Source organism: Eptatretus burgeri, chromosome 2 (genome assembly GCF_056783735.1).
Source record: "Eptatretus burgeri isolate ZD-2024b chromosome 2, Ebu_testis_v1, whole genome shotgun sequence".
Lineage (NCBI taxonomy): Eukaryota > Metazoa > Chordata > Myxini > Myxiniformes > Myxinidae > Eptatretus > Eptatretus burgeri.
The window spans coordinates 88024910-88049088 of NC_140962.1; the positions used below are offsets into that span (position 1 = coordinate 88024910).

The 24179-nt window shown below is 45.3% G+C and overlaps 1 protein-coding gene and 1 pseudogene across 10 annotated transcripts in view; one reads left to right on the forward strand and one right to left on the reverse strand.

Moving 5' to 3' along the window:
- The window catches only part of LOC147032514 (uncharacterized), a 28504-nt pseudogene extending 12790 nt beyond the window's left edge, over positions 1-15714 (forward strand). The window contains exons 2-3 of the transcript XR_015055066.1: positions 13939-14589; positions 14716-15714. The product of XR_015055066.1 is annotated as an uncharacterized LOC147032514 (transcript). The remainder of the gene's footprint in view (positions 1-13938; positions 14590-14715) is intronic.
- Positions 1-24179, reverse strand: part of PRDM15 (PR/SET domain 15) — a 192943-nt gene that overhangs the window by 100555 nt on the left and 68209 nt on the right. For 8 of the 9 annotated variants that reach the window (XM_085870224.1, XM_085870225.1, XM_085870221.1 and 5 more), the window contains exons 2-3: positions 17641-17668; positions 16343-16436 (exon numbers count right to left, since the gene is read on the reverse strand). In XM_085870224.1, coding sequence (XP_085726350.1) covers positions 16343-16436; positions 17641-17668 — 122 coding nt within the window. Of the gene's footprint in view, positions 1-16342; positions 16437-17640; positions 17669-24179 lie in introns of those variants that run through there. The other variant, XM_085870227.1, reaches the window with a different exon arrangement.

A 24179-nucleotide genomic window follows, 5' to 3' on the forward strand; every position in this document is an offset into this window, starting at 1 on the left:
TGTCCTCTTCGCCCGCACCGGAAACAACTCCCCATAAAAGGCCCCCGTGGGTATCGGTGTAATGTCTCTTCCAGTTCCGGACCCCCTCGGCCATAATCGAATTGCTCTATTGGCTGGGCTGGACCCCGCCGCTTTGGCGCACCAACTACCGAATTACCCCTTATCAAACTTGACAGTTTCTGGCAAATTTCCTGAAACATTTGGGTAATGCCAATTTCTCCCAGCCCCTCTCCTTGATCCTGAATCTCCGCCTGTCGGACCGTCACCGATGGCCTCTCTGGCACCTGACCCGGCCGCCTCCATGAGGCCAGCCTGGCTGCGCACTCAGCCGCTCGGTGAACGGTGGGTGGATCCTGTAACTCCACTAGCACTCGGACCTCAGGGTCCAGAAGAGCAGCTAAAAATTTCTCTAGTGCCAGTCTGTCCCATGCCTCCACTGTTAGGTCCCGATACGCGATCCTAACTGATTGGTAAATGTCCTGTGCCAGCTCCTGCACTGTCTCGCCTGACTTTAATCTGCGGTGCTGGAGCTGGGCCCGCACCAGATCACAGTTTGCTGCGAACCCAAAGCGACGGCTCAACGCCTCGCAAATGTGGGAGCTGGTCAACATCCCCTCCGCGATCACGTTTAATACATCTGCGGCTGGTCCCCGCAACGTTGCCACCAAATTCCCTGTACGTTCCCGCTCATTCCACCCGTTTAGTCGGGAAATACACTCAAATTGCGTCAGAAAAGCTTCAAGGCTCCCTGACCCGTCAAAATTTACCAGGGGGATCACTTTTCCGGTGGCCCGCTTCCCAGTTTCTCCCTTGTCCGAATCCAGCCCAGGGATCAAACACCCTTGTGGCTGCGTATCCAATTTCGGAGCCCACTGTGGCCAAAGATGTTTTGTGGTGAGGGTCTCATGGGTCAATTTTGCCTCCTGTTCCAAACGTTGAATGGACCGATTCACCTCTTCCCGCAGGATCTTCTGGGCCCGCACAACCTCCTCCAAGGCTCCGTCGCGAGTTTGTAGCTGCTCCTCAACCAACCCGGACACTCTACTTACAAAAGATGGCTCTACCAGGCCTTTATCCAAGTCTTCATCTTGGCTCATAATTTTATCTTGTTCGTCCAAACGAGCCTCCAATCCTTTTACCTCCTCCGCCAAATTCATCCCTTGCTTCCTCAGCTCTCCCCACTCTTCGACTTGCAGCTGCATACGAGCATCCACACAGGCACGATGACGTTCCAGGCTTTCATCCACTTTATCAACCCGAATGTTCGTTGCATCAATTTTATCTACCAATTTCTTCTGTATATTTTCCCCCTCCAATGTAATTTCTACCTTTGTTTCCTCCAATCTATCCTCGAATTTACTTTGTATTTCCCCCAATTGAACATCCACACACTCCTGCATCTCAGTTTTCATTTTCTCCATCTTTTCCCCCAATTCATCCCTCATTAAATCAATCCGTGCACCCAACTGTTCCCCCATTACCCCCAATTGATCTGTCATTTCTGCCCCCTGTGCCGTCATTTTTGCCATTTGTGCCGTCATTTCTGCCATCTGTGTCACGAATTGATTTTCCATTTGTGCCGTCATGTCTGCCCTCTGTGTTCCAAATTGATTTTCCATTTGTGCCGTCATGTCCCCTATTAAACGTTCCAACATTGTCTGGATCGTCATCGCGCTGGTTTCTGCGCTGCCGGCCCCGTTACGGGCGATGAAGCACGGTCCACGCTTGGAATGGGGGAGGTTCCAATCCTACCCCCGTCTCTCCCTTCTTCCCCCAACTCGCTGCCAGACACGTGGCCTTCCTCCTCAAACATCTGCACATCCGCCATGGTGCAGAAGTCCCGTTTGCCGCCAATTAAATTTAATTTGAAAACTCCCGCCAAAATTCTCCCGCGCTCGCGCGCTTTTCTGTAGTAATTTTATATTCCAATTCGTGGCGAGATTTTAATCCTGGTATATTCTCCTGATACCAAATATAATTTAGAGGGGTTCGAATATCCCACTCCTGACACCAAATGTGACGTCCACGGGACTTGAACAGTCCCGCCAACGTAGAATGAGCCAAAACGATGGAGGCGGTTTATTTTTTATATAACCCAAAGATGGCGGTTTTAATCGCTCTACTGCAAACGGGACGAGGAAGGTGGCACGAGTCGCTTTTCACTGAGTTAATAATGTTTATTTCTCGAACCAGAAATAATAAGACTCGGCAAGAGGAGGGATCCGGGGCGATTCGACGGGATGGTGGTGTGGGTTCGGGCGTGGGGAAAACACAAACAATTCCAATGGATATACAAATCTCAAACCCTCTAAGGCGCCAGGTACACACACACACACACACACACACACACACACACACACACACACACACACACACACACACACACACACACACACACACACACACACACACACACACACACACACACATACACACCGTAGCTGGTCCTGGTGGTCAGGCTGGCCCGTGGTGTAGACGCAACAGTCCCTGGATTGGCGTCAGACGAGCTGGCGTTGCGCTCGTCAGGGGCAGGAGACACCGTGGTGCTGTCGACCTCCTGGTGTCGGCCGAAGTCTGCTCACAGCCGCCAGGGAGCCAGTTCTGGCGCCAAGTTGCGAGCAGGAGAGGGAGGCAGGTCCGCCCGCCGTTCGACCCCGTACTCCCAGCCAGCAGAACCCCAGAGCCAACCGAGGTGAGGCACGAGGCACAGCAAGGCCACGAGACACGATCAACCCAGGAACGAACCAGCGCAACAATCGAGCACGCTCCGAGCACAACAACCTCCACCAAAACAGTTTCTCTTTATCGATCTTCTTCTTCCTTTTCCCCGAACAGAACCTTTTTATCCTCCAGTCCTCGTCACTTCCAATCGAGCCGTTTTATTGGCCATCCGCCGTCGCCTTCCGCCAATCGTGATCACGGGGCGGAGCCATCCGCAGCACTGTCCTGTGACGTCACGGCAAGCCTCCAGGGAATACTAAAAGGGTTTACGCAGACACACTTACCCTAACGCGTCTCCCTATCTAATTACGTGACAAATATCATTTCCCCCTTGAAGAAATGGACATTTACTAGACAACTTATCACCACTGAATTGCTACTTATTACATCGAGATCCTGGTAAACTCGAACAGCATGGCATACCTAATTAAACATCCTAATTACCCTTTGAATGCATACCCCCCCTCAGACGTAACAATATATATATATATATATATATATATATATATATATATATATATATATATATATATATATATATATATATACACACACACATATATTGTATGCAGCATGTCAACATTAAAATTAACATGTAAATAAAATAAATATTGTCAGACCCTGCGTGTTCACAGGGCATAAAAAGTGTGACCCTGATTCTTCATTCATGTTTCAAATATTCACAGTTTTTTTTTTTTTTCATTATTATCATTCGCTTCTCTGGAATTTAAATTCCAGAAAAGGTATTGTTGTGGATCCTTCAATCGCGATACCAACGTAATCCTTGTACCTTGCCAGTTGGGGAAATAGAACCCCTGGTTATGGACTGGTTGTATCAGATGCCGAGCGTTTTCTGCCAGTCTGTAACCATTGTGGTTTTATATGCCAATCGAACGGATCGTTCCTCAACGCGACACAAATTAATCAATCGCGGCAACTTCAGACGAATTAACCAGATTTATTGGGGAATATCGGGGATCAAAACACAAGCAAAATTTACGACAATGGTTTTATTAACAATCCTCAACCCGTTCTAAACTGGGAAACAAGGGTCTACAGGTTTTGAGGGGATCGCTACCGAAATATGCCTTATACAACACGTGTAGACAAAGACAAACAGCATGCATGCAAGACAAGACAGAGTACTTGGTGATGTCTCATGGACGAGAGGACAGTGTCAAAAGCACGAATGTCGCTCGCAACAGGCGAATGTCCACGGGTTCAAACTCCCAGCTCGAACCACACCGCGTGGCAAAAATGAAGCTCGTCCTCCCTTTGCCCCTTTCACACCGCACACGGTCTCTGTGCGTTCTGACCCCACGTAAGGTCGAGATAGGCCTCAGCCTATCTCTCTTACGGTCCAGCATACAAATCCAGGCATGGCCTGTTCTCCAGACAAGGCCCAAATCGAGGTGCCGGGCTCCGGCAAGCGGATTGGCAAATGTCACGAGCCGTTGGTGTGTGCAGGGACCGTCAGACGCTCCGGCGTCTCCTCTCCTGCCTTCCCGCCTCGAAGTCCGACTTCCGCTTCGTCCTCTCAGTTCCTCTCTCTGTCGAATCACCTTTTATTTCTCGCCTCGAAGCTGGCTGCCGCCCCTCTCACGGCAGAATCCTCGACATGCAAGTCGGTTCAGCGTCTCTCCCGGCAGATCCAACACTGTGCCTCCTTCATTCGCTCGCTTCGAAGCGACTCCGAGCACGCCTCGAGGATTCGACTGTTCTTCACACATGAGGACGCCTTCTCTCAGCGACTCCGTTTTTCAAACTGAGAACTCCTTTTTTCCTTCCTTTTTTTTTTTTCCCGCTCGTGGCGAGCACGCCTCTCTCGGCGAAAACCGACCAAAGCTCCTCCCCTTCGCGTCACTTCCTCCCTCGAGCCACACCTTCTCTCCAGGCCACACCCCCTCACCCGACTGGGCGGGGCCTATCGTCCGCAGAGGAGAGGAAGAAGAGTGATCTCTCGTTTCACCACCACAGTACGAACATAAAAACAGCCTTTTACACCTCCCGGCATATAACGTACACTTTACCAAACAACCGAGCTAAACAGGCATTTAATGGGGGATCTGAGCTAATCCCATATTTAGTCGTCCAATAAGAGCCATTTCCATAACACGACCCCCACCTTTCTCCCGAGGCTCTCCGGAGCCTCCATCTGGGGCAGCCCACGGCAATGGCCCTGTCTAACGTACAGCACAGATCTCACATTTACTCTAACCCACAACATGGGAAGCACTTAACTCCAAAAATCAGTGTCACAATAAGATTGGCATGTCCCTATCCTAGTGTGTCGGGTCACCAATCAAACAAACAAATTCACACTCTATGCACACTACTTAACATTCTAATTATGGATTTGAATGGGAGGGCATTCAATTTTACTTTTAACACCAATATTGGCATAGGAGCAGGACATTCAAAGGTTCAAAGTTCTTTCATGCGTTTGCTCCTTCATGCCCCCTCCCGGCAGTATTGTCCATTCACCCCTGAGGGTTTCCTCACTTCGTGGCCTCATTTGCCTCTCACCAAGTGAGTGCAGGCGGCCCAGTGGCCTAATCTCACAAAGAGTCCTTCGGCTCACTGAGCCCACAAAATGGCATGAATCTTCAGCCGCAACGGCCCACAAAAGCTCTTTGGCCTCAATGGCCCACAAAAATGCTTCAGCCCATATGGCCTACTCACAAGCAGCAGCAGGCAACAAGGCCTGCATTGGACAGCAGGTGACACAGCAATGATAGCACGGTGACAATGATGGTAAACAAATGCAGTTTGGAGATGTTCTTTAGGACGCAAATGGGTGTGATGACCTCGGACCAGGTGAGATGGAGTATATCCTTAACCTTCCTTGCCTGACTTGTTTCGGTTAAGTTCTCTCTTTTTTTTTCTTCCTTTCTCCTGTTTTTTCCTCTTTTACAGACAGGATGGTGTGTTTCTTACTCAACTGTTATCTTCATGGATGTGTGCTCATGGCATACTGGTGGCCTCTTTGGCACTTGGAGAGGGTGACCTAGCCTGGCCCTTGTTAAGAAATTCTCCCATCAACACTACTCGTACCAGGTGTCACGCATGAATGGTGCGGAGGAGAGTCCATCGAACCTAACCATTTACTTTTAGCTCTCGACAATGCAACAAACCCTGCTATGGTTACAATTATGCTAATGACCCATTTTTTCTCGACCTGGCACACTTCTATTCTATTAAACCTGGGCAAGGCCCTACTTTGACTTTTCCATTTGGTGGTGTCAGGCTTAACTCGCTGGCTGGGGAGTGTGACTACTACTAGGTCTGTTTGCCTGCTTCCAATCAGGGGTGGAGGACACTCAGCGACCTCGGGGTTCATCTGAGCATGCTTCTGGCGCTCCAAACTAAGGGGTGGCTCTCTCTAGCCCCCATACTGTGCCCTCAGAGTACCCATACTGTGCTCTCATAGCACCTACACTGTGCTCTCCTGGCACCTCTGACAGCATTCATCTGCCAGGAACCCCCAAAGCCCTGCTGCCCTATTTCCCGACTCACCAACTTCCCATACCATGTCACACAACCAACCAGTATTCCCATACCTTAGCCTGCACCTACCTCTCACAGTCCACCTGCACAATGGAACAGCAGCCCGAAATCATGTCGAATCCTCTAAGTCCCCCTAACCTACACTAACTTGGCTAGGAGACTCCTACCGACAAGGGTACATTGTTCGCACTCACTCTCCTCATCTGCACAATCACGCCATTCACCCAAACACTTTAGTCATTCATTCCACAGTGCCACACACCCAGTCCACAACACCATCCAACACCTTTCACGTTTATGTGAAAACAAAAACACACTAATTCCTCGGATCCCACTTGGTCATCAAATTTAAATAGTACACTTTTTCTTCAAACCCCAATTAATTTGTCACTACGTCCGTCATCCGCTGGCCTCCTCCATACTGCCCGAGTCGTTTATTTCCAACCATTTACAAAAAACATCAAAATCTCTTCACCAGCCTCATGGAATCTCTGCATGGTTCCAACCAGGCACTTCAATCTTCCCTCAAACAAGCCACTCTTTGTCATCCACTTGTTTCACGTGTGTTTAACGCTCTGCCTGTAATGTCTCCACCACTTTTTTTCAATAATCACCCAAATCCACTCGTGCCACTCTTATGCCTTCTGCCATCTCTCAATTTGCAATCACTTTCGGTACAATTTCCAATCAAAATTTTCACATAACCATATGGCCTGCGTCTTTGGCTCATTGGAAGGGGAGTGAGGGAACGAATCCCTCATTTCCCGTTACATGACCCCGCCGCCTTTCCGCCACGGCTCAAGGGGTCACGCCTCAATGGGGGTTGTGGTCCACCCCCTCCTTTTCTCTAGGGTTCGCGGAAGTCAGGCAAACCCCAATCGGTGGAACGGCCTCCCCCTCTTCTCCAGGGTTCACGAAAATCAGGTAAACCCCAATCAGTGGAATGGCCTCCCCCTCTTATCCAGGGTTCACGGAAATCAGGTAAACCCCGATCGATTGAATGACCTCCCCCTCTTCTACAGGGTTCACGGAAATCAGGTAAACCCCAATCGGTGGAATGGCCTCCCCCTCTTCTACAGGGTTCACGGTAATCAGGTAAACCCCAATCGATAGAATGACCTCCCCCCTCTTCTACAGGGTTCATGGAAATCAGGTAAACCCCAATCGGTGGAATGGCCTCCCCCTCTTCTACAGGGTTCACGGTAATCAGGTAAACCCCAATCCGTGGATGGCCTCCCCCTCTTATCCAGGGTTCACGGAAATCAGGTAAACCCCAATTGGTGGAATGGCCTCCCCTCTTCTACAGGGTTCATGGAAATCAGGTAAACCCCAATCAGGGAGGCGGCCTCCCCCTCTTCTCCAGGGTTAATGGAAATCAGGTAAACCCCAAGAGGTGGAACAGCCTCCCCCTCTTCTCCATAACCCCCTGAAGACAGATCAACCCCATTCAGCTAGCCAAACCACTCGTGTGCTCAGAAAGGTCTGAAGACCAAGTGACACACGCCAATGCCACCTGCCACTCATCTGCGCTTTACCCCAAAGTTCCTGTGAGGTTGATAGAGAAATTAAAATCCAATTTCTAAATTGGATTTCTAAAATCCAATCTAAAACTGCTCCTGGATGCAGCACCTCCAACTCTGTAAGAACCCATGCGGAGCTGTCCATTATGGTTTCCGTCTCCTGGCTCAAGTTCTGTCCTGGTGGCATTTCTATTTCCCCTTGCACCTCTAACCTATTTCCTATGTCACCACTCATTTTATGCTCAGGACTCCCACACACAGCAGGCTGCACACATTCCAAGGTTATGTGTCGACATTCCACACCTTCAACCTTGCCTGTGTACTGACCAACTGCCTTGCACTCCAGGGCTACATTCTCGACCTTCAGGTGAGTACCCACACACACTTCGGCCTCGGCAGCACATACCGGTGCTGTAGTCTGGACTTTGGGCTCACAGCATTCGTTCACAGGCACTCCACACACACATTCAGGGGGCATGCATACGTGCACCCCCAACGGACAGAGTCTCTTCATCAACGTAAAATTCTATTTCTACCTTAAGCTCATCGTCCGCACCATGTATGCATGTACCCACGTACCTGCCTCGTTCCAGAGTCACCTCTGTCCGGTCGCTTCTCTCCAGCAGGTTGCTCATCATTGGTTCGCCATACTCCTCCGGGGCTGTCAGATCCACATGCTGGACCTGCTCAAAATGTATCTCACTCGTCAACAACCCCGTATGCTCCATCAATGTCTCAATCACCAGGGTTTGCTCTAATTGTGGTGTCATCCGACGAGTGATGTCAATCAAGTTCCGCACCACTAACATTACTCCCTGTGGTGACATCACACATCCCTCACTGTTGTGCTGTTCTACTTCCTGGCTCCATTTTCTTTTCCATTTCAGTCGTTCTTCCTCTCCGAGCCTTTTTGAGTTGTTCATTATCTTTCGAGAGTTTTTCCATCTCCGTGGACTCCAACTTTGGTCTCTTCTTGAGTTGGTTAATTTCAAACTCATATCGTTTTTGTTTTCTACCCCACCATCTCTCATGTTCCTCATTCTCCAATCTCATCGTTTCCTTCAATTGGCCGATCTCCTTTTCCCGTTTCATTTGTCGTTCTTTCACGATCTCCACGGACTTCAACCTTGCTTTCTCCTTTAGTTGCTCATGTCCTTCTTTTTGTTTCATTCCTTGTTCTTATTATTTCTTATCGCACTGTCTCTCTTGTTCTTCCTTCTCCAATCTCATAGTTTCCCTCAATTGGTTGATCTCTCTTTCCTGTTTCATTCGTTGTTCTTTCTGTTTCTTATTCCACTGTCTCTCTTGTTCCTCATTCTCCAATCTCGTCGTTTCCTTCAATTTGTTGATCTCTCCTTCCTGCTTCATTCGTTGTTCTTTCACTACTCTTTCTTGTTTCCTCTCCCACTGTCTCTTTTGTTCTTCCTTCTCCAATCTCGTCGCTTCCTTCAATTTGTTGATCTCTCCTTCCTGCTTCATTCATTATTCTTTCACTTTCTCCTCGTTGTTCCAGATATTTCTCTGTTCTTTCTATCGTCTGTTCTAGGATTTCTCTTATCCGATTGCCTGATCTTACCTCTTCCTTCAGTTGTTTCAATTCCAAATCGTGTTTCCGTTTTTCCTCTTCCAGCTTTGTTTCGCGCCAAGGTGGAGCTGCGCCACGAAAAACCCACGGCTCCATTTTCTTTATAATTTGCAAGTTTTTCCTCCGATTGGCTCAAACATAAAATCACATCAAATTTGGACCGTTTTTTTTTTGTAACCAATGTCCGGGGTGCAAAATGCACCACTAGTCCAAATATCCCGCTCCCGACACCAAAATGTTGCGGATCCACGACGGAGGGATCCTCAATCCACTCCGGACACCAATTGTTAATGGCTTCCGCGGTGTCGGGATTCGAGCTGTGTTAGCAATCACAGTCCTCAGCAGCAGTTTTTTTTTTAAACGAATCGGGCGGATCGATTGGCGCGACACGAATCATTTCAATGGGGCACATCGGGGCCACACAGCACATACAAAATTCACGAGAATAGTTTTATTAACAATCCTCAACCTGTTCTTAACTAGGGAACCACGGTGTACAGGTTTCGAGGGGATAGCTACCGAAATATGCCTTATACAACACGTGCAGACAAAGACAAACAGCATGCATGCAAGACAAGACAGAGTACTTGGTGATGTCTCATGGACGAGAGGACAGCGTCAAAAGCACGAATGTCGCTCGCAACAGGCGGATGTCCACGGGTTCGAACTCCCAGCTCGAACCACGCCGCGTAGCAAAAATGGAGCTCATCCTCCCTTTGCCCCTTTCGCACCCGCACGCGGTCTCCGCGCGCTCTGACCCCGCGTAAGGTCGACGATAGGCCTCAGCCGATCTCTCTCACGGTCCAGCATGCAAATCCAGGCCTGGCCTGTTCTCCAGACAAGGCCCAAATCGAGGTGCCGGGCTCCGGCAAGTGGATCGGCAAATGTCACCAGCCGTTGGTGTGTGCAGGGACCGACGCTCCGGCGTCTCCTCTCCTGCCTTCCCACCTCGAAGCCCGACTTCCGCTTCGTCCTCTCAGTTCCTCTCTCTGTCGAATCACCTTTTCTTTCTCGCCCCGAAGCCAGCTGCCGTCCCTCTCACGGCATAATCCTCGACGTGCAAGTCGGTTCAGCGTCTCTTCCGGCAGATCCAACACTCTGCCTCCTTCATTCGCTCGCTTCGAAGCGACTCCGAGCACGCCTCGAGGATTTCACTGTTCTTCACACACGAGGACGCCTTCTCTCAGCCACTCCGTTTTCCAAATTGAGAACTCCTTTTTTCCTTCCTTTTATTATTATTTTTTTTTCCGCTTGTGGCGAGCACGCCTCTCTCGGCGAAAACCGACCAAAGCTCCTCCCCTTCGCGTCACTTCCTCCCTCTAGCCACACCCTCTCTCCAGACCACACCCCCCCCTCAGCCGACTGGGCGGAGCCTATCGTTCATAGAGGAGAGGAAGAAGAGTGATCTCTCGTTTCACCACCACAGTACGAACATAAAAACAGCCTTTTACACCTCCCGACGCACATATAACGTACACTTTACCAAACAACCTAGCTAAACAGGCATTTAATGTGGTATCTGAGCTAATCCCATATTTAGTAGTCCAATAAGGGCCATTTCCGGGGTATTGTCTTAACAGTATTGTCAGAACAATGTCCGTCCATCTCCTATTTCGACTTCTCCGGCCAAACCGGTGGGCCGATCCAGTTGAAATTTGGCAGCAACGTTCCTCTCCTGATATGATTGGTAACAGGGATTGCAAAGCTCGGTCCAGACGCATGACTAAGTAGGTCAAAATGGCGACTTAGTAAATTTCTTCCAAAAAATCTTCTTCTCCAGACCCACCAGTCAGAATGCTCCCAAATTTGTGTTACAACATTAGGCCAGGGTAGGGATGTTAAATTGCGGAGGTCATGCCGATCACGTGATCAGAAGTGTCAAAATGGCGGATTTCTAAATGTTTGGGAAAATCGTGGAAATTCCTTCAAAAACCTTCCTCTCCATACTCACCATTCAGAATGTTAATAAATTTGAGTGACAACATTAGGACAGGGCCCAGATAAGCTACAGGTGCAGTGGTCTTTCTTTTTTAAACATGACAGGACTGTCCTTATACATCCACCTGGGAAATTGGAAATCAGCCAACATCACAGCATTACATAAAAAGGTGCAAAGAGAGATTATCTTAACTATATACAGCTCAATTAGCTTAATGTACTTCTAATCATCAGGCAGGTCATGGAATCATTCATTTTCTCCAAAAGCCTCATCTGAGATCATCAATTTAGATTCAGACCTGGTCACTCTGTCTTGGAATGCTGCTTCGACTCTTCCAACAATGGTAGAGGCCCTCAATAACAAACATGAGATCAGAGCCATCTGTGGACATATCTCAAGCTTTTGATACAGTCTGGCATCCTGCCTTGCTCTCCAAATTGTCTGCCCATGGAATCGACGGTCAACTCCTCTCTTAGATTGCTGACTTCCTTCAATCTCCTAGACACAATGTGTGGCTCTCAATAGAACACTTTCATCACCTCTCCTGTCAAGGCTAGAGTACCCCAAGGCAATGTTCTTGGCCCCATATTATTCCTAATCTTCATCAATAATCTCAATGACTCTGTGGAAAATTATCTTTATCTCTTAGCTGACTCCACTCTCTGCCTTCGTGACATCTCTCATCCTTCTGACAGACAGGTAGCAGCCTCTTCCCTCTCCTCAGACCTTGACAAAATCACAAACTGACCAGTTAAACACAATTTTGCTTACGTATCCATATTGTCCACCATTTGCATTCTCACTTACCCCTCATCGTTACCTGCATCTCTTATTTATTCGTCTCAATCTACTTTCTCCCTCCACCCTGCTGTTGTTGTTTCCACTTTCTCCTGCTGTTCCCTTTGTTATGTTGTCTCCTGATTTGCTATGTGTAATCACTCTTCCATGACCCGAGACCATGTTCAAACAAAAATTAAATAAATAAATAAATAAATAAATAATATGTCTCGACAATTATGGCATTTTTTAGGAATGTATCCCCTGTGAATAGTGGGGTCCGACAGTACAGTAGAAAATAAACAAAAACACAAGTTTTACCTTTTTACTGTATTACAAAACAGTAAGGTGGGTGATGAAGGTAAGAACATTACGTACTTGCACTGTATTCTGCCATAGATAGGAACCACAAGACTTAGCTCGGGATGATGATGTTAGAAGGGGGAGAGTGGAGCGGGGAAAGGGGAGTGGGAGAAGGGTGGAGTGGGGAAAGTGTTTAGCGGGGAAAGTGTGGGGTGGGGAAAGAGATTCAGCAATTAGAAAAGCAGCATTAGCTTTATGACGAAGTGGCCTAGAGCATTGCCACAATGGAGAAGGGTAACAGGATTCTTAACCACCTTACCTTGAACTATGATCTTTTCTGCTTGGAGAGGAAGGCACGAGGTACGGCATCCTCTTCCAGAATAATCCCATCTCGGTATTAAAAACCCTCACTGGCGTAAATCCCTTCACCTCAATTAGTTTTATGAGCTGCGGTTGAGAATGTGTGTTTGAGAATGAAGTAGTAGAATGGGGGATCGAGTCTGGGTGTTGGAAGGTGAGGGTTTGGGAATAAGGTTCGAATACGGAGTTGGAAAATCAAGGTTTGGGAATGAGGTTTGAAGGATATAGTCTCGTAGCCAGATGGCCTTCCAATGCACCCCCTGGAATATTTAATGCCACCTATATTTTAAATGCACAAATGTGTCAGAAACAAAATTTAAGATGTTCCCATTTCGAAATATTGTCCCATGGGGTTTTTATGGTGGCCATCTTGGATTTAGTTCCATACCGGTGACAAATTCATAACTTTTGAACTATACATCATAAAAACGTGTGTGACCCCACTTTTCTATGCAGTTTTCACACGATAAAACGTTTCGGAGCATCATTTCTAGGATTGAACAATTTATTAATGACATAATCACGCATTTTCTTAAAAAAATGAACAATTATGCACAATATAGGCATTTGTATGAAGGAAATAAATGTATCAGTGCCTCGCACACTTGTGTTTGATGAAGATTGATTTGGTGATTCATTCTCCAAACAGTGATCAACAAACATTGTGTGAGATGTGGGTGCAGCTTTGTTTCTGCATAATATTGCCATGCTGTTGTTTTTGCAATATTTTCAATGTTTTCAAACGTACATCAAGTGAAACTGAAATCGATTTGTTCCTTCCAACATGCGAGCCCGGTCGTAGGTGCTTGGGTCGCAGCTCTCCGTAAAGTAAGTGTTTTTTCTGGGTTTATTGGAAGCATTTTATTCTCCAAACTGTGTTATATATTTGTACAAGAGTTGTAGGTTTCATATACGAGAATTTTAGAATACTTCTTTTGATATTTTTCTGTCATTTTGAGAATTGGTTGCTATCTGAATTTAAATTTCGAGCGTCCATCTTGGATCTCTTGTTATGAAACTGATGCAATTATTACACATCTGGTGTTGATGGTCTGCTGTCATGTCCAACTTTGGCCTTTAGTAGTTCATTCACGGCCAGGCCCATGCCAACATTGAACGCTCCATGTATTCCCAAGCATGTTGTATGTTCGAGCTGGCAGAAACCAGCTTATCCCATATCATATGATATCAAACAAATAACACTGTTTTGTTGATGCTCATTTCAGTTGATCCTGTACAAAGAGCAAGGAGATCTTGCTTTCCAGCTACTCATCAAATCACAGCTGATGGATGAGCCATTAGATATCTTAGAGTTGATGAAGTATTCTCTGTCGTCGGTCCCACCCTGTCTCGGTACACCAGATGGGTTCTTTGCAAAGACCAACAAAGCCTCCATGCTCCACTATCTCCTCACTGACCATACTGACGAAGTACCTTTCCCTAAGGATGCTCTTCATGTCCAAGACGGCAATGCCTTGTTCAATGCCCTCAAGGACCTTCCGCCTACATTCGGAGGATACTGTCTGAAGATACTCGATCACATGATCTCAAAGAAAAACTTTGTGTTTTCTACTGACTCTTATGATGAAGACTCCATCAAGGCCCAAGAGAGGGAGCGGCGGGGTGTCGCACAACCACGTCATATTGACAGTCCCTCAACCAGGATACCACCTGACATGAAGATGTTCCTTCAGAATGATATCAACAAGAAGCAGTTTTGTCATCTTCTGCTTGGAATGTGGAGCAGCAAGGCAGCAGCATCTCGGCTAGAGGGCTGCTCGATGGCTATCCTCGTTGTTGACGGTGTTGCTTATCATCTCACTGCTGCAGATGGAGAGGTATCATCGTCCGAGATCCAGAACCTGCACTCCAAACAGGTATGCTTCCTATTATATCACATACAACATAATGTACGTAGTGCTAATCAATGTCATGACCTGCTTAATGTTATCTGTATCATAATATTGAAAACTGAACTACATTCATTCTACATTTATTTCCAGGAGGAGACAGATACTCGTGTGGTGCTATACGTCCAGTATGCAGTGTCTTCTGGGTTCAAAGACGTGGTTGTTCGGACACCAGATACAGACATATTCGTTATCCTTCTACATTGTGCCTCCTCCATCAATATCAATATTCATCTCGATACAGGAACAGGGAAAAACCGTTGGTTCATTGATATCACAGCGCTCGCGAAATCTCTAGGCAGTGACCATGCGACGGCACTGATGGGAATCTACACATTCACTGGAGATGATTGTAACTGCGCTTTCAGAGGAAAAGGGAAGGTGGCGCCTCTGAAGAAGCTCCAGAAGTACCCCAGGTTCCAGAAGGTGTTCAAAGACCTTGGGTCAGACTGGAAGGTAAAAGACAAGTTGTACGAGGATCTGGAAGAGTTCACCTGCTTGATGTATGGGAATACGCGCATTAAATGCATCAACAAAGTTCGTACTCTGATGCTGAGGAAGATGGTGGGTGAAGAGGAAAAGTTTTCTTCAAAATCCAAGGTGGACTTTGCCCGCCTTCCCCCTGTCAGGACTCCCTCTATCCACACATTGACAGAGTTAATTACCGTGTCTGTCAATGGAAGAGGTCTCACATTCCAATATACGACTGCCCGTTCCCTCAGGATGGCCACGGCTGGAATAAGGATGACGGTCCCATCGAGCCCCTGTGGTCCCGTGGACCCATTCTCCCTCCGTCCATGGTAGATATTCTTCAGAAGGAGGATATTGCTGATGAAAGTGATGAGGAAGATGGAGTAAATGACTATGAGGAACTTCTAGCGTATCTTGATGATGATGATGATGATGATGATGATGAAGCGTGATAATGAAGGAATTGTTTACCAAAATGACAAATTTTCTGGGACTTCTTGTACTTTTCAGTGATTATGTCGTTAATAAATTGTTCAAATGTCGTTAATAAATTGTTCAATCCGAGAAATGATGCTCCGAAACGTTTTATCGTGTGAAAACTGAATAGAAAAGTGGGGTCTCACACGTTTTTATGATGTATAGTTCAAAAGTTATGAATTTGTCACCGGTATGGAACTAAATCCAAGATGGCCACTATAAAAACCCCATGGGACAATATTTCGAAATGGGAACATCTTAAATTTTGTTTCTGACACCTTTGTGCATTTAAAAAAATAGGTGTCATTAAATATTCCAGGGGGTGCATGGGAAGGCCATCCGGCTACTAGACTAATAATGAAGGTTTGCAAATGAGGTTTGAAGGAAAATGAACGTTCAGGAATGAGGAAGAGTACAATGGTGAAGGTTCTACCTGCAATCACTGACTCCCTGCAATTGCCCAACATCATAACCTTTCTCTGCCTCTTGGCATAACTAACTTTGTCCATCGCTTTATGTTTGGGCTCATTAAAAAACAGTGCATGAGAAACAATACAATGCTCGTAATGGGAGATAAGCATACACGCATGGGACGGACACAAACAATGACTCATCTCATCTCAAAAACCACGGTTGGTCGAAATGAAATACTGCGATAACGAAATCGAAACACAATCGGTTGCCTGCGATTGGTCGAACCCCGCAATATAAGAACCTACGCTATTTGAGGGTTGACTGTAATGAATGGAAACAAAAGAAGACAGCGTCTCACCGAGCTCGAGTGAGCACCGGGGAAGCAACCAGGGGTTGAGCAGGACCATGTTCCGGACACTCCGAGTCATGATATTCTCCACACTCATCACACCCTGAGAGAAACAACACGTCAACTCAAGTTTCACAACCCTTCATCAGTATGTAATCGGATCCAAAGTGTTGCTTGTAAAATAGATTTTTGTTTGATGCATTCATAAATCCAGACAAATAACTACCATTGATTTCCATCCTCGATTGAACACAGATTTATAAAATGGGATTTTAAATCATTCCTCCGAAACAAAATTTTAAATTACTTGGCCAGCTAATATGACATTCCAGAAAGGAATATATTCTAAGGATGCTCATTAAGAAAATAAGAAATGAAAAACTTTGGTTGAAACTTAATTATCCACCTGATTGGAGCTGCAGTGCCTGCAGAAGGTCCACACCCCCTTTCAAATTTTTTAACCTTTTGTTGCTTTGTAGCCCGGAATTAAACTGCATGAAATCAGACTTTTTCCACCTTTATTTACACATTGTAACTAAACACACCACGTCCAAGTGAAAAATAAATTCTTAAAATTTCAGGAAAAATAATGAAAAATACAAAACTAGAATACCTTGGTTGGATAAGTGCCCACCCCCCCCCCCCCCCCGAGTTAATCCTTGGTGGAATCACCTTTGACAGCAATTACAGCTATGAATCTGTTGGGATAGGTGTCAAGCAACTTTGCACACCTTGATTGGGCAATAATTGCCCATTCGTCGATGCAAAACTGTTCAAGCTCAGTCAAGTTGTGTGGGCAACATTGATGGACAGCAATCTTCAAGTCATGCCACAGATTTTTGATTGGATTTAGGTCAGGGATCTGACTGGGCCACTCAAGGACATTCATCTTTTTTTCCTTAGCCACTCCAATGTAGCTTTGGCTGTGTGCTTCGGGGTGTTGTCATGCAAAAAGGGTGAACTTCCGTCCCAATTTCAGTTTTCTTGCAGATGGCAGCAAGTTTTCCTTTTGGATTTTTCTGTATTTTGCTCCATCAATTTTCTCTCTTGGAAATACTTTTGCATTTTGCATGTCGTCAAATAATTTTGCATTGGAACATTTCATCCAAATATGCCCATTTTAACCCAATGCTTACAGGATTTCTATCCTATGGAAAACTGCTGATAAGCAAAGCAACGATTACAACAACAAATTGTATCTCAGAGTCCTTCATTGTTATTTTCCACAACCGAGTACATCAAATGGATCATACTGCTGCATGATAAACAGAAAGCAGGTCAATGCATAAGCCAGCAGCCAAACTTACATATAAGGTCAGCTTCGTCATCAGCCATCTGAGGAAAGAGGGAAAAATCTCAAATTAAACAAAGGTCACACTGCCTCGACTCTTATGAGAAATTCTCTCAGTGCATGCTGCAATGTCAACTGGGATGTCCACAAAATAAATGTCTGCAATTACTTTTTTTAATGAAGGAAAACGAACTCGCATTTATTACAATCGCCTTCAAAACTGGAGAATTTTCTCCTTTAGTCACTCTTTCAATCGTAGAAAATTAGATGCCTTGACTTTGAACATGGTCTATTTAAAATTAATTTCAGCAAACTGTATACATTTCATTTAATTCCTTCCATATAACCCAAAATCAATGCATAAAATGTTCATCTTTGGTTAGCATTGCAAAAAATAAAGAGAGAGCATTTAACAATGTCGAGACTCAATGGGGTATGGAGATTACATTACATCTGAGAACCAGTAAGTTCTCATTCAATCGCATTTAACTGCAGTGTTGCTGGAGTGTGTATATTACATTAGATCTGTACAGTATATTAAAAGTAGAGGGGGAGCACTCGGGAGAGTGCAAAACCTCCGCCGCCAATACTGCTGGGTCACTCAAGTGAACCTTATATCTTATTCATTAAATATGTCAACAGTGCTGAAAGTTATCGTTCTTTTCACATTTTATTTGGGGGGGGGGGTTGGAAATCACTTAAAACATGTAAAAATGCCAAAAAAATTCGAAATTTCGTTGAAAAAAAAGTTGCAAAATTTTTTTCTCTAACAATTTTTTGGGGGGGGGGGGGGGGTTGGAAATCACTTAAAACATGTAGAAATGCAAAAAAAAAATTATTTCTCAAACAATTTTTTTGGGGGGGGGGTTGGAAATCACTTAAAACATGTAGAAATGCAAAAAAAAAAATTTCTCTAACAATTTTTTTTTGGGGGGGGGGACCAAGTCCAAAATTTAATGGCATGATCCTTGGACCACACCTAACCCCCCCACCAAGTTTCGTCGAAATCCGTCGAGGAGTTTTTCCGTAATACTGTTCACAAACAAACAAACAAACAAACAAACAAACAGAAAGGGGTGAAAACAGTAACCTCCATCGATCTTCGAAGATGGCGGAGGTTAATAAGAGTTAAGTCAACCGAACAACAACGAATTATTTAACCTTAAGTACATGTCAATCCAGGTGCAGGCATAAATCTAAACTCCACCCTTCTCCTGGCCGAGCTCGTGACACACCATCGCCAAATCCAATTTGAGTGGAGGTGGAGCCAAACGTCACATGGCATACGACACTCGCTGAAAGCGCTGTTATTTCATATTTTCACATCAATATGGATTGATAATTGAAAGTTTTTATTGCGACGTTGACCTTATCATGTATCATCCTCTATCGTCTCGGTGTCCAAAAGGATATTGACGCTCGCCAAAGTTGTGGCGATCAGGTCCCCATATTTGCCACATTATACAAAATATATGCGAGATGTTGAGAATTACAAATGTCAAAATGAAATGGATCTTGCATGAACTGAAAGACGAGCCCAAAACTTTCAAAATCGGAAGTATTTTTCAAATTTACTGATCAGATTATCGCGCTGGCAGTTAAAATCAGCATCTTCTGCATTCTGCTGCAGATTTAGAAAATGCGTGAAATCCTGACTTCATGTGTGCCACAAAAAGTTTCAGCTTTGACCGAAATTCTTGCACATACTGTGCCAAATCACAAATCAGCTTAAACTTTCCCTGAAGTTTCAAGTTATGTTCATTCAAGTGGGTGCTGATGTCAGTCAGAAAATGCGAGTCACGTTGCCATGCTTCATCCTCAATCACAGAGCAAGTTGCCATTTTTCCTTTCTCAGCAACAAATTCTCAGATTGGGGTGAGCAAGGCAGCAAATCGTTGCAAGACCTTTTCAGACTCAGTCACCGCATATTCGCAAAGTAGATGACTTCGGTGAAATTTGACTGCTTCTTTCAACAGCTCCACAAACTGTCAATGGTTCAGAGCACTACCACAGATAAAACTGACGATTTTGACAACCGCATTTATCAAACCTTCCAGCCCCTGTCTGGACTGGTTGTTGTATTGATAACCTTCTCCAATAAGTTAACATGTATGTACAGGTGGCGCTCTTGGGTGTCAAGTCTCCATCCGCATTAAACCCGATTGGATCTGAGCCTGACTGTGTGGCATCGTCTTAATAAGTACTGATGTTGTGGCAACATTTCATCACAGTTTCCAGATTAAACCTGGCAGGTGAGTGTCGGCAAAAGGACAGAGTTTGTGATCCCTTAGATTTAACAGCGATTGAAATGACAATGTCTTAAGATGGCGGCTTCCAGTCGCGCAGCAAAACAGTGGTCTCTTCAAAAATGAGATGATAGTCATTCAAATGCTGGTGACAGAACATATTGTACGTGTTATCGTTGGATTCAAACTTTGCCACATTCCTTTAAGATGGTATAAGCTAGACTAAGTAGTCTGCTCTTTCCCTACTTTGTGACTTTGCAGACGATGCTGCTGAAACACAGAATGGCTGAACAGCACAACAGGAGGTATCTCATCTCAAACTAATGCTTGGACAAATTGCCAATTTTTGTCCAGCTATCTCAAGATCCACAATTGTAAAAAAAACTCCACCTCTGTGGCTTCAGTTTGGCAGGCCATTCATATGCATTTTAGTTTTCAGCCATCAGGAGCTCATTTCCTCGAATTTGATTCCATATGCTTTGGGAGTGACGAACACTCTGAGGATTTGTTCTAGCAACTCACTGCATTCATCAATGATAGTCTGATAAGAGCAGATATCCCAATAACCCATCATGGTGAGTCCACATCAATTGATGAAGAGTTGTCTCCAACGCAAGAAAGCCTTATTGTGTTCACATGGCTTCCCTCGATTCATCCAGATTTCCCCCAGCTGGTCAAGCAACAGTTTGGGACCGAGTTTAGGTTTCCAACATTAGTCTCAATCAAACCTGAGATATCACTAGCCAGGATTCACTCCTTGCTGAGATGGCTTCTGTGGCTGATGTCAAAGTCATGAGGTCAGCTGTAACTAAACCATCCTACCGAACCCTCTCCAAACACTAGCAGCTGTTGTATCGATCTTCAGCGCAGCCATCTAGACCCAGTGGCAAACGATCACTTCCATGCTGCTTCTTATGCAAAGAGGCAGGTCATCTTGACAATCATTTCCGAAGTCGTTGTCGGTTCTCCCAATGTCGGACAAGGCATTCTTCTCCAGCATTCGACAGATCTGCGGCGGGGACCAAAATGATGACTGCCCTGATAGTGACCTTGACCACGATGAGCCTTCGTCATTAATGGACACAACTACCAGCCACACGCATATTTCCACAAGGGGTGTGTATACCAACCAATCACCCATTCCATTCACCTGTTACAATGACCATGCTATATCCCTCACGCGAGACACTGGTGCCGAAACCAACAGTTTGTGGGACTTTGGCCCACCATATCAGCATCCCAGTCTCAAAAAGTTCACAGCGTGCTTACCAAGCAGATTTTTTTTTTTAATATATTTTGCTGACCAAGCAAAAAGTTTTGACACCATCCACGTTGATCCTGAAAATATCGTGGCAATGGATATTAGAGTGAAGTTCACCTCCCTCGATTGTGAGTTCTCACCTGTTTTTGACCCTAAAATTATTGGTCATAATGGTGCCGTCAGGAATATTAGTGCCATTGGCAATATGGGCCCAACTCAACCCCCACAGCGCAAGGGTCATCTCCCCCAATATGACCGATTGTGCCTCATCGACCTGCAGAAAAAGTTTGATGAGTTGGAAGCTGTCAGCGTGTTTGTTAAACCTGAAGAGTTTAACCTGAATCTGAAGATGCTAAACCCAAAAATGCCAATGTCTGTGTGGAGGATGTTAACTCCACGTTCCTCATCGAATAGCCAGGTGGTAAATTCCGACTTGTCACTGCGTTCACAGATGTTGGACGCCACAGCAAACCGCAGCAATCATTAATGCCGTGGGTGGAGTCCACTCTGCGCATCATTGTGGGCTGGTCCTATATCATCGCATCTAATGAGTCTCGGGTCTTTTTTGAGATATCACTCGCAAAGCATTCCATGAAATATTGTGATGTGGTCACCCAATCCGTAGGATTCGTGTTTATTCCTGGTCTGCGAGACTGCACTGGAGTAGCTGATGTGTTGCATTCTTGGAGATTTATTCGAGGCTACCTATGTTGCCAAAATTGCAGATGACTCATTCGGTGGCACAGATTCACCTGAGGAACTAATGAAAGTTTGGTCCACTGTGCTTCATATCTTGGATAAATATGACCGACTTTCAGCGACAAAAACTGTCATCTGCCCAAAATCCACTATGAAACTCATATGGGTATGGTCTTCATGTCATTTGGGTGTTCGTCCTCATCAAGTCGCCAATCTAAGCTCCTGCCATACACCTACCACTGTGAAAGGCATTTGGTCCTTTGGTGGCCCTTATAAAGTCCTTGCACGTGTTTTACGGTACGTGGCTGCTTTGTTGTCCCCAATGGATGATGTTTGTGCCGGCAGGCCCTCACGGGACCGTGTGTTGTGGATTGACAAATTAACAGCTGCTCTCACTAAAGCTGAGCTAGCCCTTCAGTCACATTTCCCAATAACCTTACCGAAAGTGTCAGACCAGTTGTGGATTGTTACTGATGGATCTACCACATGCGCTGGCATTGACGCCACAGTGTACATGGAATGCAATGGAAAACCTCTGCTTGCTGGTTTCTTCAGCGCTAAAATGAGGAAACACTAGGTGTCCTGGTTATTACTCCTGTTCCCCCTGAACAGTGGTGACCTGCCCCCCACTCCCCCCCCCCAGATCATATCAATTTGGATCCGACCTCTGCCTGCACTGTCAACCAAGAGAGTTTAGGGACAAAATCCCTCAAAATTTTACTTCCAAGTGAATGGGTCTCACAACTGAACATTCCCAAAAATCCTTCTCCAAAATCCAACTTCTCCCCCAAATGAGCTTGACAGTAATAATGATAACTAGAACTGCCACATTATAACTGCTGGCAGTGATGACCAGGTAACAAGACGTCAAGCTTTGATACAACCCTGTATTGCTACAACACGGGATTGATGAGTTATGGACTTAGTACCACGCTGCATTCAATCTATTTATGACGTATGCAGTTAGCCCTTTTTCCTGAAGATATAGTCCGTATCAATTGAATAGGTGTTTAAATAACCTGAACACAAAGTAATAAATGTTGACAGCATGGGTGCAGAGGGTGAACTGGGAATCACCCGAATCTAAAGAGGCCACACACGTCTCTCTGACGCGGGATTGACAAGTTATGGACCGAGTAACAGGCCACGTTCCATCTATTTATTATGTATGCAGGTGGCCCTGTTTTTCTGGGGCCATTGGCGATATCAATTGAATTGATACTCCTCCACCCTCACACCAATCCAGGAGCAGCCAAGTCAGCCTTATTCAAAAAAAATTAAATTTTTTTTGAAGTTCTCAGATTCAAGCAAACAAATAATTCTGGCTGCCAGACCATGTGGCCAATCGGGTTGAAACATGAAATATAAATTCTCCATGTCTACTAGATCACAATTCTGAAGTTTCACTTTGATTGATGAAGCAGTTCCAGAGGAAACGTTATTTAATTTTATCCTTCAATGTGACCACCAAACCATGTGGCCTATTAATTATTCATTAACAAACTGGTACACCCATGGCTTGAGGAACATGTGTGCAAAGTTTCACCTCAATCTGTTGTGGAGACTACTACATTGTTAATTGAATTTATAATAATGTAAAAATGCAAATCAACTTAGTTTAGTGTTTTGAGAATGAATTTAATAAATATATGCTGAGAAAACTAGTAACGAGCAGAATACACACATTTCTCTGATGTAGTCATAAACAACCTTGTAAAACCTTATATGTCTGGTGACCATCTAAGTCAGTAGCAAGAAATGACTGTCTCCACACACACACACACACACACACACACACACACACACACACACACACACACACACACACACACACACACACACACACACACACACACACACACACACACACACACACACACACACACACACACACACACACACACACACACACACACACACCCTCCCAGGGCTATAAGCAAGCTCCAAAACAGACCAATTATCCTTATGTATGTACAATTACCAATTATATGTACACTCAATATTATATGCAGAATGAAGTTTTCAGCTTGCAACGATGTAGCAGGCTGACGCCTTCCTCTTGTGCACAAGAGTGTCTTTTATTTCAATGAATAAACAGCTTGTATTGAACTAAAGTTTTTCTGTCTTGAGGTGGCTAAAATAGCTTCCACACTGTTCAGCCATTTCGGAGAGTATTTTAAAAGTTTTTAACGCATTGAACTCTGAGCTCTTTGAACTTTCGGTTCTCCCACCCTGGGCTCCAGCTGCTCGGGTATATGGAGGTTTGAATAGTGGCCGGTGAACTGACCGCTCGAGTATGTGGAAGTTTGAATAGCGGCCGGTAAACCGGCCACTCGGGTGGATGGAGGT